Genomic DNA, 10,728 nt, shown 5'->3' on the forward strand with positions numbered 1-10,728 from the left:
GTTCCACCGGCCGCTGCCTGTGGCGAGATCGCCGTGACACGGCAGGGCGAATGCGGTGGCAGGCAGGGGCTTATCAGTAGTCGCATCGCGAGGTGAGCTGCTCGGTGTTTTTATCGTTGTTGGCACTCCGTCTTTCGGTCAGTCAGAGCAACAAAATTCAGCATTGTTTATTGCCACACGGCCCAGAGGGCCTGATAACAGCAATTTGTTTACCAGTCCTACGCATATCATTTCCAAGCCTCTCTACAATTTTTGTTTTGAAAAAATCAATGTAATGATTTCAGCGCTGCATTATGCTGATTTCAAGATTTGTAAAATTGTTTGATAAATTAATGGCATCTATTCGGTCAGTTAAAACAACAGTAATAATAGGCAATTTGCTCATTAATGGCTTTATACATAAAAATGTAGGTACCGCTATACACGGCTGAATCCACCGTAGCGCGGTGTTTTGCCAGTGTTACATGCCCTCAATAATAAAGCTGGTGGGCCGGCCGGTGCTAATTTCAGCGCCTGCAGTCACCGGTGTCGGTTCCTGATGATGGAGGGGTACGTAGTGTAGTCAAACTTGTTTTAAGGGCTGATCAGTTGAGAGAACCGTCAACATGCAGGTGTCCTTCATAGACAGGTGTCCGTTCTATAAGAGGTTGTCCGTTATAGACAGGTGTCCTTCATAGACAGGTGTCCGTTCTATAGAGGTGTAGTCCGTTATAGACAGGTGTCCGTTATAGACAGGTGTCCGTTTCTATAAGGGTTGTCCGTTATAGACAGGTGTCGCGTTCTATAGAGGTTGTCCGTTATAGACAGGTGTCCGTTATAGACAGGTGTCCGTTCTATAGAGGTTGTCTCGTTATAGACAGGTGTCCGTTCTATAGAGGTTGTCCCGTTAATAGACAGGTGTCCGTTATAGACAGGTGTCCGTTCTATAGAGGTTGTCCTTTATAGACAGGTGTCCGGTTCTATAGAGGTTGTCCGTTATAGACAGGGTGTCCGTTATAGACAGGTGTCGTTTAAGAGGTTGTCCGTATACAGGGTGTGCCGTTATATGACAGGTGTTCCTGATCCTATATGAGGTTTGTCCTTCATAGACCAGGGTGTCTCGTTCTATAGAGGTTGTTCTTTATAGACAGGTGTTCCTTCTATAGAGGTTTTACATGGATGTGGTTACCATTGGGACAGCCAGGAGATGTGACTGTTTGTGGGCCACCAACCATATTGCTCAAGTTGCCGCGTTATAAGCTCGGCAAAAATCGTCTGGCGACAGTCATTTAATACAAACAATTTTTACATCCCGTGTACTGCAGTGTGAGTGGAAAATAATTGTGAAAACAATACACGCACAAACTGTTAGTTAGCGTACTAAGTGACTTTTCCTATGTGAATTAATAAAATAACGTCGAGTTGTTACCCAGTGCTTAGCAGCTTATTTAAACGGTAACCATGGATAAAATGTGTTTTTAACGATTTTATATATTAATAATTATATATTATCTAACAACAATGGCTCTACTTATGCACGGCATAAAATGATGAGCACATAGTAGAAAAATTGTCCGGTGTATCGTGTTTTATAATGAATGAATTGCGCCGGCGTCCTTATATACGAAAAAAGTGTAGCAATATTTGAATTGTAATTGTGCGTGTGCGTGTGCGTGTGTGTGTGTGTGTGTGTGTGTACGTGAAGATCCAGGCGTACTATGTCACCCGTGGAGTTTGCTACTCGATGGCTGCAAGGCGAGACCAGTACCTTGAAGGTGTTCTGCTTAATAACCGTGGGCAAGTAAACACGTTCGTCGCAGTGTGAAGCCACTCTGATGCTTGCAAATCTATGTGGTGATGATGCTGCTGGTGGTGTGTCGGGAGCATGATGGCGATGGGTGGCATGGTGATGATGATGATGAGGAGGAGGAGGAGGATGACGATGATGATGATGATGAGGAGGAGGATGAGGAGGATGACGATGATGATGATGAGGAGGAGGAGGAGGATGATGACGATAACGATGATGATGATGAGGAGCAGGAGGATGATGATAACGATGATGATGAGGAGGAGGAGGAGGAGGATGATGATGATGATGATGATGATGAGGAGGATGATGATAATGATAATAATGATGATGAGGAAGAGGAGGATGATGATGATGATCATAATGATGAGGAAGAGAAGGAGGGGGATTGATTGTAAGGCCGACGGGGGCTGGGTTGATTAAGCGTAGGCGTTCACGAGAAGGATCGAGGTTTAAGCTCCAACGCGGATATCTTTAGCGCACGAAGCGACGGTGACCGGTCGTGTTATTATAGCCTTGCAACACGCTGCGTCTAAATGCCCGGGTGGCCAGACGAGCCTTGGTAAAACCACCGAGCGCGAGGTATACAGAGATAAGAAACAGCTTCGAGAAAAGCTGGCGAAAAATTGACGCGTTCAAGGTGAGCGGGAATTGTTATTTGAGAGAAGTTATAGAAAACGTGCCGATGCAAAGCCCCTTAATCTTTGTAGCGTATGCCATGGCGAGCTGCGAAACTAGATGGCCCCGAAAATGCGATGTTTAAACGATTTCTGTCTCGAGCAGTGCGGGTGGTACCATTCAACAGCAAGAAACTAATTCGGAAAGCCTTGAGGCCACGATGTCAGATACACAAACAGTCACGACTCTCGCGAATCGAGAGTTTTGCTTTACAATTCATTCCAAAATTTCATCGAAATCGATACATCGTCCATGAAGATGACATTTCATCGAAGATTGTGTCGTGATAAGTATTTATGTTTCTGACACTGTCCCCCCCCCCACTAGAGTTGTGACGGTGGTTGACAGTAGTTGACAGTTTGATAATTTAGAGTGAGCCTTGGGGTGGCGGGAGTTCCTGGAATCGGCAAGCAAGTGTTCAGCCGAATCTGGAAGAACTACCAGAGGAACATCCTGTCGGGAAAGAACAGAAAGTCGTTCACATCTTACATCAAAATTTAAAACCTGATTATAACCTCAATGTACTTGATTTCAAAACTTCATAAACTCGACTAAACTTGAAAAAACGATTGATTAGTAATTGATGTCCCTGATCGGGATCCAATTAAGGAAGATACGATAGCCAAAGATCGAGAAAATGAGAAAATATAGAATGGTAATAGTTGTTGTCGCATATTGCTTCCGTAGTTCGATGAATCTCAGTCACGAGTTTCGTGGCAAAGTTGTCTACCTTTACTGCCACGCCCTCGCTGCCTCAGGGCATGCTTCAGTGCCTAATCTGCCCCCAGAGAAGTTTGTCACCTGCTTTGCGTAGCCTTCTTGCTATGACATCTACCTCTGGACAGATTTCAACACCATCCGTGAAGATAAAAGGAGAGGAGAGGAGAGAAGTGAAGAGGAGAGAAGAGAAGAAAGGGGAGGGAATGTATGTATGTACTTATGTACATCTGTAGGCCTACGTTTGTACGTGTGTGTGTGTGTGTGCTGTGTGCTGTGTGTGTGTGTGTGTCTGTGTGTGTGTGTGTGTGTGTGTGGTGTGTGTGTGTGTGTGGTGTGTGTGTGTGGTGCTGTGTGTGTGTGTGTGTGTGTGTGTGTGCTGTGTGTGTGTGTGTGTGTGTGTGTTGTGTGTGTGTGTGTGTGTGTACGTATGCACGTATGTACGTGTGTGCGCGCGCGTGTGTGTGCATATATGTATGTATGTATGTATGTATAAATGTGTAACTTATATTATGTAGAATAAACTCATCTACATCATACACAAAGTCGTTGGCCATCATTGCCTGTCAACCCCCCCCCCTCCTCCCTACAGAAAAAAACCCGAGAACTCGCGAATGTTCGCGCATTGTCGGCGTGCAAAAACCTTATAAGTGCGTGTATACGGTGCTTCAATCGGCTCTCGCAACCTCACTAGGACTCACGTAAGATGTTATCAGGATGAATGCATATTCATTATTATTATTATTATTATTATTATTATTATTATTATTATTATTACTTCCGCGAAGGGGTTGGCAGGAGGTTATGTTTTCACCGGCGTGTATTTTGTTGGCTTGTGCGTGTACAGCCTAACTGAAAAAGTTATGGACGGATTGTCATAAAATTTTTTAGGATAGGTCAGAAATCGCCTAACCTAGAATTGATTGAGATATTGGTGGTGATCGGATCAATTCATTTAATTAATTCATTAATTCATTAATAAAAATTTTCACCGTGAGAGAATTGGAGCTGCCTTGGTGAGGTCTGTGCTCTCGCGAGTAATCTAGTTATTATTGTTATATATATTATTATTATTATTATTATTATTATTATTTACTCCTGATGTTATGCTACGAGCCATGACGCCGGACTCGTACGTAGCGCAGAATCAGAATACGGATATCAGCACGTTAGCGCAGACGTTGCGACTTTTGTTTGCCTCGTCGCTGCAACCTGCAACCGCATGCGATCGGTCGCACGCTTCACGTGTGTGCGCATGCAAGCGATTTCGAAGCGATTTCGGAGCGCATTGGGAGCGACGCGTTGCTGATAATCAAATAGGTTTGATTTCTTGCATCGTTGCAGGCGGCCAGAATCGCTACGAGTTGCAGTTGGCACGTTCCCGCAGACATAGGCGATTTCACAGCAATTTCGAGGCAGATGCGCGTGTTGCATGAAAAAGTCTACGCTAGCTTTCTTAGTTAATTCAACGCATGCCGCATGCCTTCTCGGTGAGGTGCAGTGGCGTAGCCAGCAATTGAAACAGGGGGGGCCAAGGCGAGGGAGCGAAGGCGACGCGAGGGGTAGGGTGTGGGGGGGGGGGGGTATCCCCCCTCCCACGGTAGGGAGATTTTTGAAAATTCGTGCATGAAAATGGCATTTTCTGCACACTAAAATTCAGTATTAGGGGTAAACTTAATATGAGAAGTGGCATATGCTAATCCCTTATAACCCCACTCCCTCGCTTTTTATTTTTTCCACTCCGATCCGATCAACGTGGCGACGATGGCCCTGGCTGTGGCGCCGGAAGGCTCTGAGGTTACACACGACCAGTTGGTGACGACTTAGCTAGACCAGTGAAAATGGTGTAGACGAGCCAGTGTTTTTCAGGGAGGGAAGAAAAGAGTTAAGCGACCAAGACAGGCGATGAAGCAATTTCTCAACGGGGAGGGTGTTTCCCTCCCACAGTAGGGTAATTTTTGAAAATATGTGCGATCAAAAATGGCATTTTTGCGCATTTTCATTTTCATTATTAGGTGTAGGTAATAGTGGTATAGACCAATCCATTCAGGGCCTTCTCTCTTAATTTTTGTAACTCTCCGATAAGAGGGTCATGGCTCCTTGTGCCAGCGGCCCTCCCCCTCCTAGCACTACCCTATGTGCCTCATTCAAGCACTGACGGAATATTGGAATTAGTTTTGATTTGTGTTGTTAGCAGTACCATGCAATGTTGCATTTATCGTCATAAACTGTTCAAGTTCCTCATATAAAAGTTAAAAGTAAAATTATTTTTGAAAAAGTAGAGGCATATTGAATGAAATCGAAATAAGATCTACGGGAAAAACAGGTAGATGTGTTGGAACTGCACTGAATAAACATGCAATTTATTTAAATTACAAAAGATTTACATCGTTTAGAATACAATAGCGTTAAAGATCACATTTAACATTTTGTTCGTTATAAAAAATGTTTTTGCTTTCCTCTGATGAAGAACTAAAAAACCATATTGAAATTTGATTTCAAATAAAAAAAAGTAGCTGCCAAAATAGCGCCGCTCTATTAAAATTAAAAAGGAAATTTACCATGAAAAGAATTGTTTTCTTGCCTCCTGATAGAGAACAGTTTACTTAAAATAGTGTTGAATCCGGATTTGAAATAAAACCGGAGTGGATGCAAATGGCCGTCCTATAAGTTCGGAATATATCAAAGTTATTCACGAAAGCATTTCCATTTCTTTTCTTCTGTCAATAAGAGTTCAGAAGCCCATAAAATTCAATCAAAGCCACTTGCAACAACACAAATCTGAGCAAAGAGAATTATCTCCTTTCTTTTAGTCATGTTTTTGTCTGCGTGCCAGAAATCTCAAAATCCAAAGTCAAGTCTTCTCGTCGATTTTTGCACAGAATGATTTGTGAGGATTTCGTTGACATTAATGTTCATTTTTCACTAACTCGCTGTTCAATCGAAAGAGGAGAATCGTGAGCAGAGAATCTGGCTGGGTCATTGCTTAGAACGAAGTTTAGACTTGACAATGCTGCATTTTAGAGAATGTTCCTTCATAGCAGATGCAGAAGTAAAGGAATTGTGGCCAGTCTGTGAAGAGCGCTGAGAGGCAAGGAAAATCTTTTGTTTTTGTTTTGTTTGCCAATCAACAGGGCCATGGCCCCTTGTGCCCCCCCCCCTTAGCTACGCCAGTGGCCTGTGCTGATATTTGAACAAGTAACCTATGTGTGAAGCACATGACAATCTGGACCAACATTGCCTTCCCCTTTCTACATTCTGGTCGGGGGACACTTAGTAACTGCGGAAACCAGATCTAAAGCTACCGCGCAACTATCATAGAGAAACACACACAACTGCTGTATCGTGCTTTATACATTGTCAACTTTTATTGTGTTTCGTTCGACGTTTTTATGACAACACAGGACTAAATGACTACAACACCAATCAGTGCGTATGAAGCGAAGTAAATCATCCACCTTGTAGGCCAGGTACTCACTGCTGCCTACACGTTTTTTCGATTACATTGGCTCCGTGAAGTGGTAAACGATGTTCGACTGCTTGTACGTACATTTGCCAATTGGCGGTCATCAGAGTATGCGACAACGAGAGCGTTTTTGTATACACTGATGAACAATGAACGTCACTCGAAAGCACTTGGTTTTAAAGAGCAGATAACTTGCTATGCTAAAATATGAAAATATTATATTATATATAGTATTATATATTTATATGTATATATACCTGTATATATAGAAAAACTAGTGGTCTGAACGTGGTTGACCGTCATCTTGCCTAGTCACACCGGATTCTGAGACCAATATACCAGCAGGAACCAAAATGTCCGAAGTTTGAAGAAGTAAATATTATGTCATCCCGTGGACCACGATAATAGGAACATAACAGAATACAGGAAATTGTCATAAATAACTTGAAACAAAGCTGCTTGCATTGAAAAACAGCGCGTGGACTATAAACCCCCCATAGCTAACGTGTAGAATAAATAACGTGACTAAAGTTCACACAACATAAATAACCGAATATGAACATGGCTAAACAAAGAGGATGAACAGATATATAATATCTTACAGGGCAAACTTTGATTGGACTCACTAACTACTACTGACCGGAGGCTCCGATCAATATTGCTATGTCACACCAGATGGGCGCTATTCACTAATAGTAATAGTGTATTCGAATATACGAAAATGAATACACTAGAGTATAAGTGTATTCGAGCCACAAGACTCGTGGCCATGATGCACACACAGGCTTTGGCTTAAATTTCTCTGAAGCACATTTGCAACATCGGATAACATAATCTATAGCGTAGCAACTACGAAAACTAGTGGGTTGTGAGTATTTGCGCTTCTCATCACCTCACGATTTGGCAAAAAATCAAATCAATCGGCTGCACAACACCGAAACCCGTTCGCTAAGTGCGCTATTCGCTTACGTCGTAAAACCGAGGCGTGCTTGTGATAAAAGGACACCTAGAAAAACGGGAAAACGCAAAACCGAGTCCTGTAATATGTATACCAGGACCAGATATTTTCGCTCTGTATACTATGTAATACTGCAGAAATCAAAGGAAACCTCATCGGGAAAATGAACAACCAAGTGGTGGTCAGAAAGATCTTTTTTTTCTCTTGATGATGACTAGCCGAGGCAACCACACATAGGGTATGGTGAGGATAATGATAATGGTGATGAGTATATAATAATATAACTAGAAAGTGATAAAAAATAACCATTAATAATGAAATAAACGTATTAATAGAATTAAAAATAAAATTGGCCATCTGTGCCTTAACACATTACAGGAATGGGAAACCAATAACTAATTGTTAAGGATGAATCACGTTGCAATTGTCCAATGAAATTAATAACCTCTCACCCTGTTAATAGACATGAAAACCTACTGTCAAGAAAAGACTACATTTAAACATTGAAAGCAAAAGCCAGCCGATAACAGTAAATGTGTATACACTAACATTCCTCTATGTAAAATACAATAGACACCAAAATCTACCTAATCTGGATTTCATCAAGACACCACCAAAAATATAGCAGGCACATGGCTTGTAAACACATCGAGCTTATAGGCAGCTTTCTTTAACAATTATTTAAACATTCCCATCAACCGACTTCATTTATCAGTCTCATCGGCTAGTTGCACACATGAACCTCTACCTCCAATACAACCAGATGATCAACTACAAAATGGATGACCTCTATACCAGACACAATTCTGCGTAGAAGAAACTGATCTGTGAATATCTCTGAAATGTGATATGCCACCACCAGTGAGTACATTCAACACTGCTACGTGCCACCGTCAAGCATTAGTGATAACCCAAATTTGCCCTCACAGGCGCAGCCCATGCTAGCATCTTCAGATATCAGGAACCACTGGCAGGATACACTGGGTTACTTCATAAATATCGCAAACATACAAAAATAGCAATCGTCGCTGCAGTACGCTAGCACAGGCAAAGCTAAAAGCTAAGCGCACACACTACCGCCACCATCTACGTAAAGAGTAACAATGAGACACCAACAGAACCGACTGCAACACTATGGCTTGGGGGCAACACGTAAATCCGAGCCCTTGGCACTAGCAGCTTCACTCTGGCTTAGCCTTGGCGTTCTTGACAATGTCGGGGATCTCCTGCCGCGGCGGGTTGAAGGTAAGGCACATGATGTGACGCTCGTACTGCTTGGTGACACGGAACAGGCTGTCGGTACCATGCAGGCGATCGAGGATTCCAAGCACCCCACCGTAGTTCTGGTTGAAACGCTAGAGCAGCGAAGGTTTATCCGTATACATAAGAGCAGGACTTAATTAATGGACAATTAGATGATTAAGACAAAGCTAATAATTCGTTGTCAAATTTAACATGGCCGTTGTGAAAATGTTCCTGTAATTTACTTGATGAGTATTATCCTTGGTATCTATATACCTATAAGTATATAATACATCTGTATTTTGAATTCCACATGGTGGGCCGCAATTTTCCGCAAACTGGCCATTTTACCTTTGTCTAGTTTTCTTTTCCCTCAGAAGAAACCCTGCGAGCGGGAGCCGATCGGTGATGGGGCCAAACTCTTGAGCCAAGAGTCTACTTGAACAAACATACTATCTGTGTTTCGCAGTATCCTTTATCTTCTCTTCTTTCTCTCTCTCATCTCGCGTCCTCTCTCTCTCTTTCTGCTGTCCTCTCTCTCGGCGGCATCTCTCTCTCTCTTTCTCCATGTCTCTCTCAGCTCTCTCTCTCTCGCTCTCGTCTCTCTCCTTTCTCTCTCTCTCGACACAGTCTCTCGTCGAGTTGGCTTAGTTCTCTCTCTCTCTCTCTCTCTCTCTCTCTCTCGGGCGCGTCTCTCTCTCTCTCTCCTCTCTCTCTCGCATCTCTCTCTATCTCCCTCTCCCTCCTTCGCTCTCCTTCTCCCATCTCTAATGCTCCTAATTTATGATCATGGATGGTGTCGCACGTGGTCCATAGATGAAATATAACCACCTACATTGATCTACACCTGCCCGGCCACTGAATATGGCCCCTCAGAGGGAAACGAGGAACGCACCCCACTCCTACCTGCCCTCACCCAGCTCTGCCCCAACTCGCTCCCTGCCCCCCTCCCCCATGTTTTCCTCTCCCCGGCTCCTCTCCCGGTCTCCTCCCCACTCCTCCCTGCGCCCACCTCCCCCATTCCCCGCCCCCATCCCCCACTCCTTCCTGGCTCTCTCCCTGGCCCCCTTCCTGCCTCCTCTCCCGTCGGTCTCCCCCACTCCTTCCTGGCTCCTCTCTGTCCCTCCCCGCCCCTCCCTGCATCCTCCCCCACTCTTCCTGGCTCCTCTCCCTCTCCTCTCCCTGTCTCCTCTCCGGCTCCTCTCCCTGTTCCTCCCCGGCTCCTCTCCCTGCCCCCTCTCCAGCTCCTCTCCCTGTCTCCTCCCCCACTTCTGCCCCGCCCCTCACTCACTGCGTCCTCTCCCTGCCCCCCCCGCCCCTCCTGCTCTCCCTGCACCTCACCGGCTCCTCTCCCTGCCCCCCTCCCCGCCTCCTCATCCTCCCTCCCACACTCCTCCCTGGCTCCTCTCTCCCGCTCCTCCCGCCACTCATCCCCGGCTCCTCTCCCGGCCCCACTCCTCGCGCCAACCTACTTCAGATGGTGGAAGTCGTGCGCCTCCGGCGACGGGAAGTAGGGGAAGTGGTAGCCGCTGTGCGCGTTCGTCGTCGACAGCAGAGCGATGCCGAACCAGAGCCACATCGTGGAGAGGTGCGAGCCCATGATGAGCGGGCCGAGCATGGGCGGCATCATGTTGGACATGACGTGCTCGAGGGGGTGAGCGTACAGCCCGATGATGCCGATAGGGGCCGTCCACTCGTGGTGGAGCTTGTGGATGCGCTTGTAGAGCAGCGGGTGGTGAACGGTCCTGCAAGCAGCGAGAGAGAGAGAGACTGAGCGAGAGCGAGAGAGAGAGAGAGAGACTGAGCGAGAGAGAGAGAGAGAGAGAGAGACTGAGCGAGAGAGAGAGAGAGAGAGAGAGAGACTGAGAGAGAGAGAGA

The 10,728-nt window shown here is 45.1% G+C and overlaps 2 protein-coding genes and 1 long non-coding RNA gene across 4 annotated transcripts in view; 2 read left to right on the top strand and 1 right to left on the bottom strand.

Moving 5' to 3' along the window:
* LOC106807745 (nucleoside diphosphate-linked moiety X motif 6-like) overlaps window positions 1-96 on the top strand; it is a 3,952-nt gene extending 3,856 nt beyond the window's left edge. The window contains exon 4 of the mRNA XM_014810196.1: window positions 63-96. Coding sequence (XP_014665682.1) covers window positions 63-96 — 34 coding nt within the window. The remainder of the gene's footprint in view (window positions 1-62) is intronic.
* Window positions 97-6,662: 6,566 nt separating this feature from the next.
* Window positions 6,663-10,728, top strand: part of LOC106807754 — a 4,826-nt gene continuing 760 nt past the window's right edge. The window contains exon 1 of the long non-coding RNA XR_001393702.1: window positions 6,663-6,705. This is a non-coding gene — a long non-coding RNA (uncharacterized LOC106807754). The remainder of the gene's footprint in view (window positions 6,706-10,728) is intronic.
* The window catches only part of LOC106807753 (fatty acid hydroxylase domain-containing protein 2-like), a 22,305-nt gene continuing 18,953 nt past the window's right edge, over window positions 7,377-10,728 (bottom strand). For both annotated transcript variants that reach the window (XM_014810204.1, XM_014810205.1), the window contains 2 exons: window positions 10,322-10,595; window positions 7,377-8,960 (listed from right to left, as the gene is read on the bottom strand). In XM_014810204.1, coding sequence (XP_014665690.1) covers window positions 8,790-8,960; window positions 10,322-10,595 — 445 coding nt within the window. In that variant the 3' untranslated portion in view covers window positions 7,377-8,789. The remainder of the gene's footprint in view (window positions 8,961-10,321; window positions 10,596-10,728) is intronic.

The sequence above is a fragment of the Priapulus caudatus genome, unplaced genomic scaffold (genome assembly GCF_000485595.1).
Source record: "Priapulus caudatus unplaced genomic scaffold, Priapulus_caudatus-5.0.1 Scaffold232, whole genome shotgun sequence".
Taxonomy (NCBI): domain Eukaryota; kingdom Metazoa; phylum Priapulida; class Priapulimorpha; order Priapulimorphida; family Priapulidae; genus Priapulus; species Priapulus caudatus.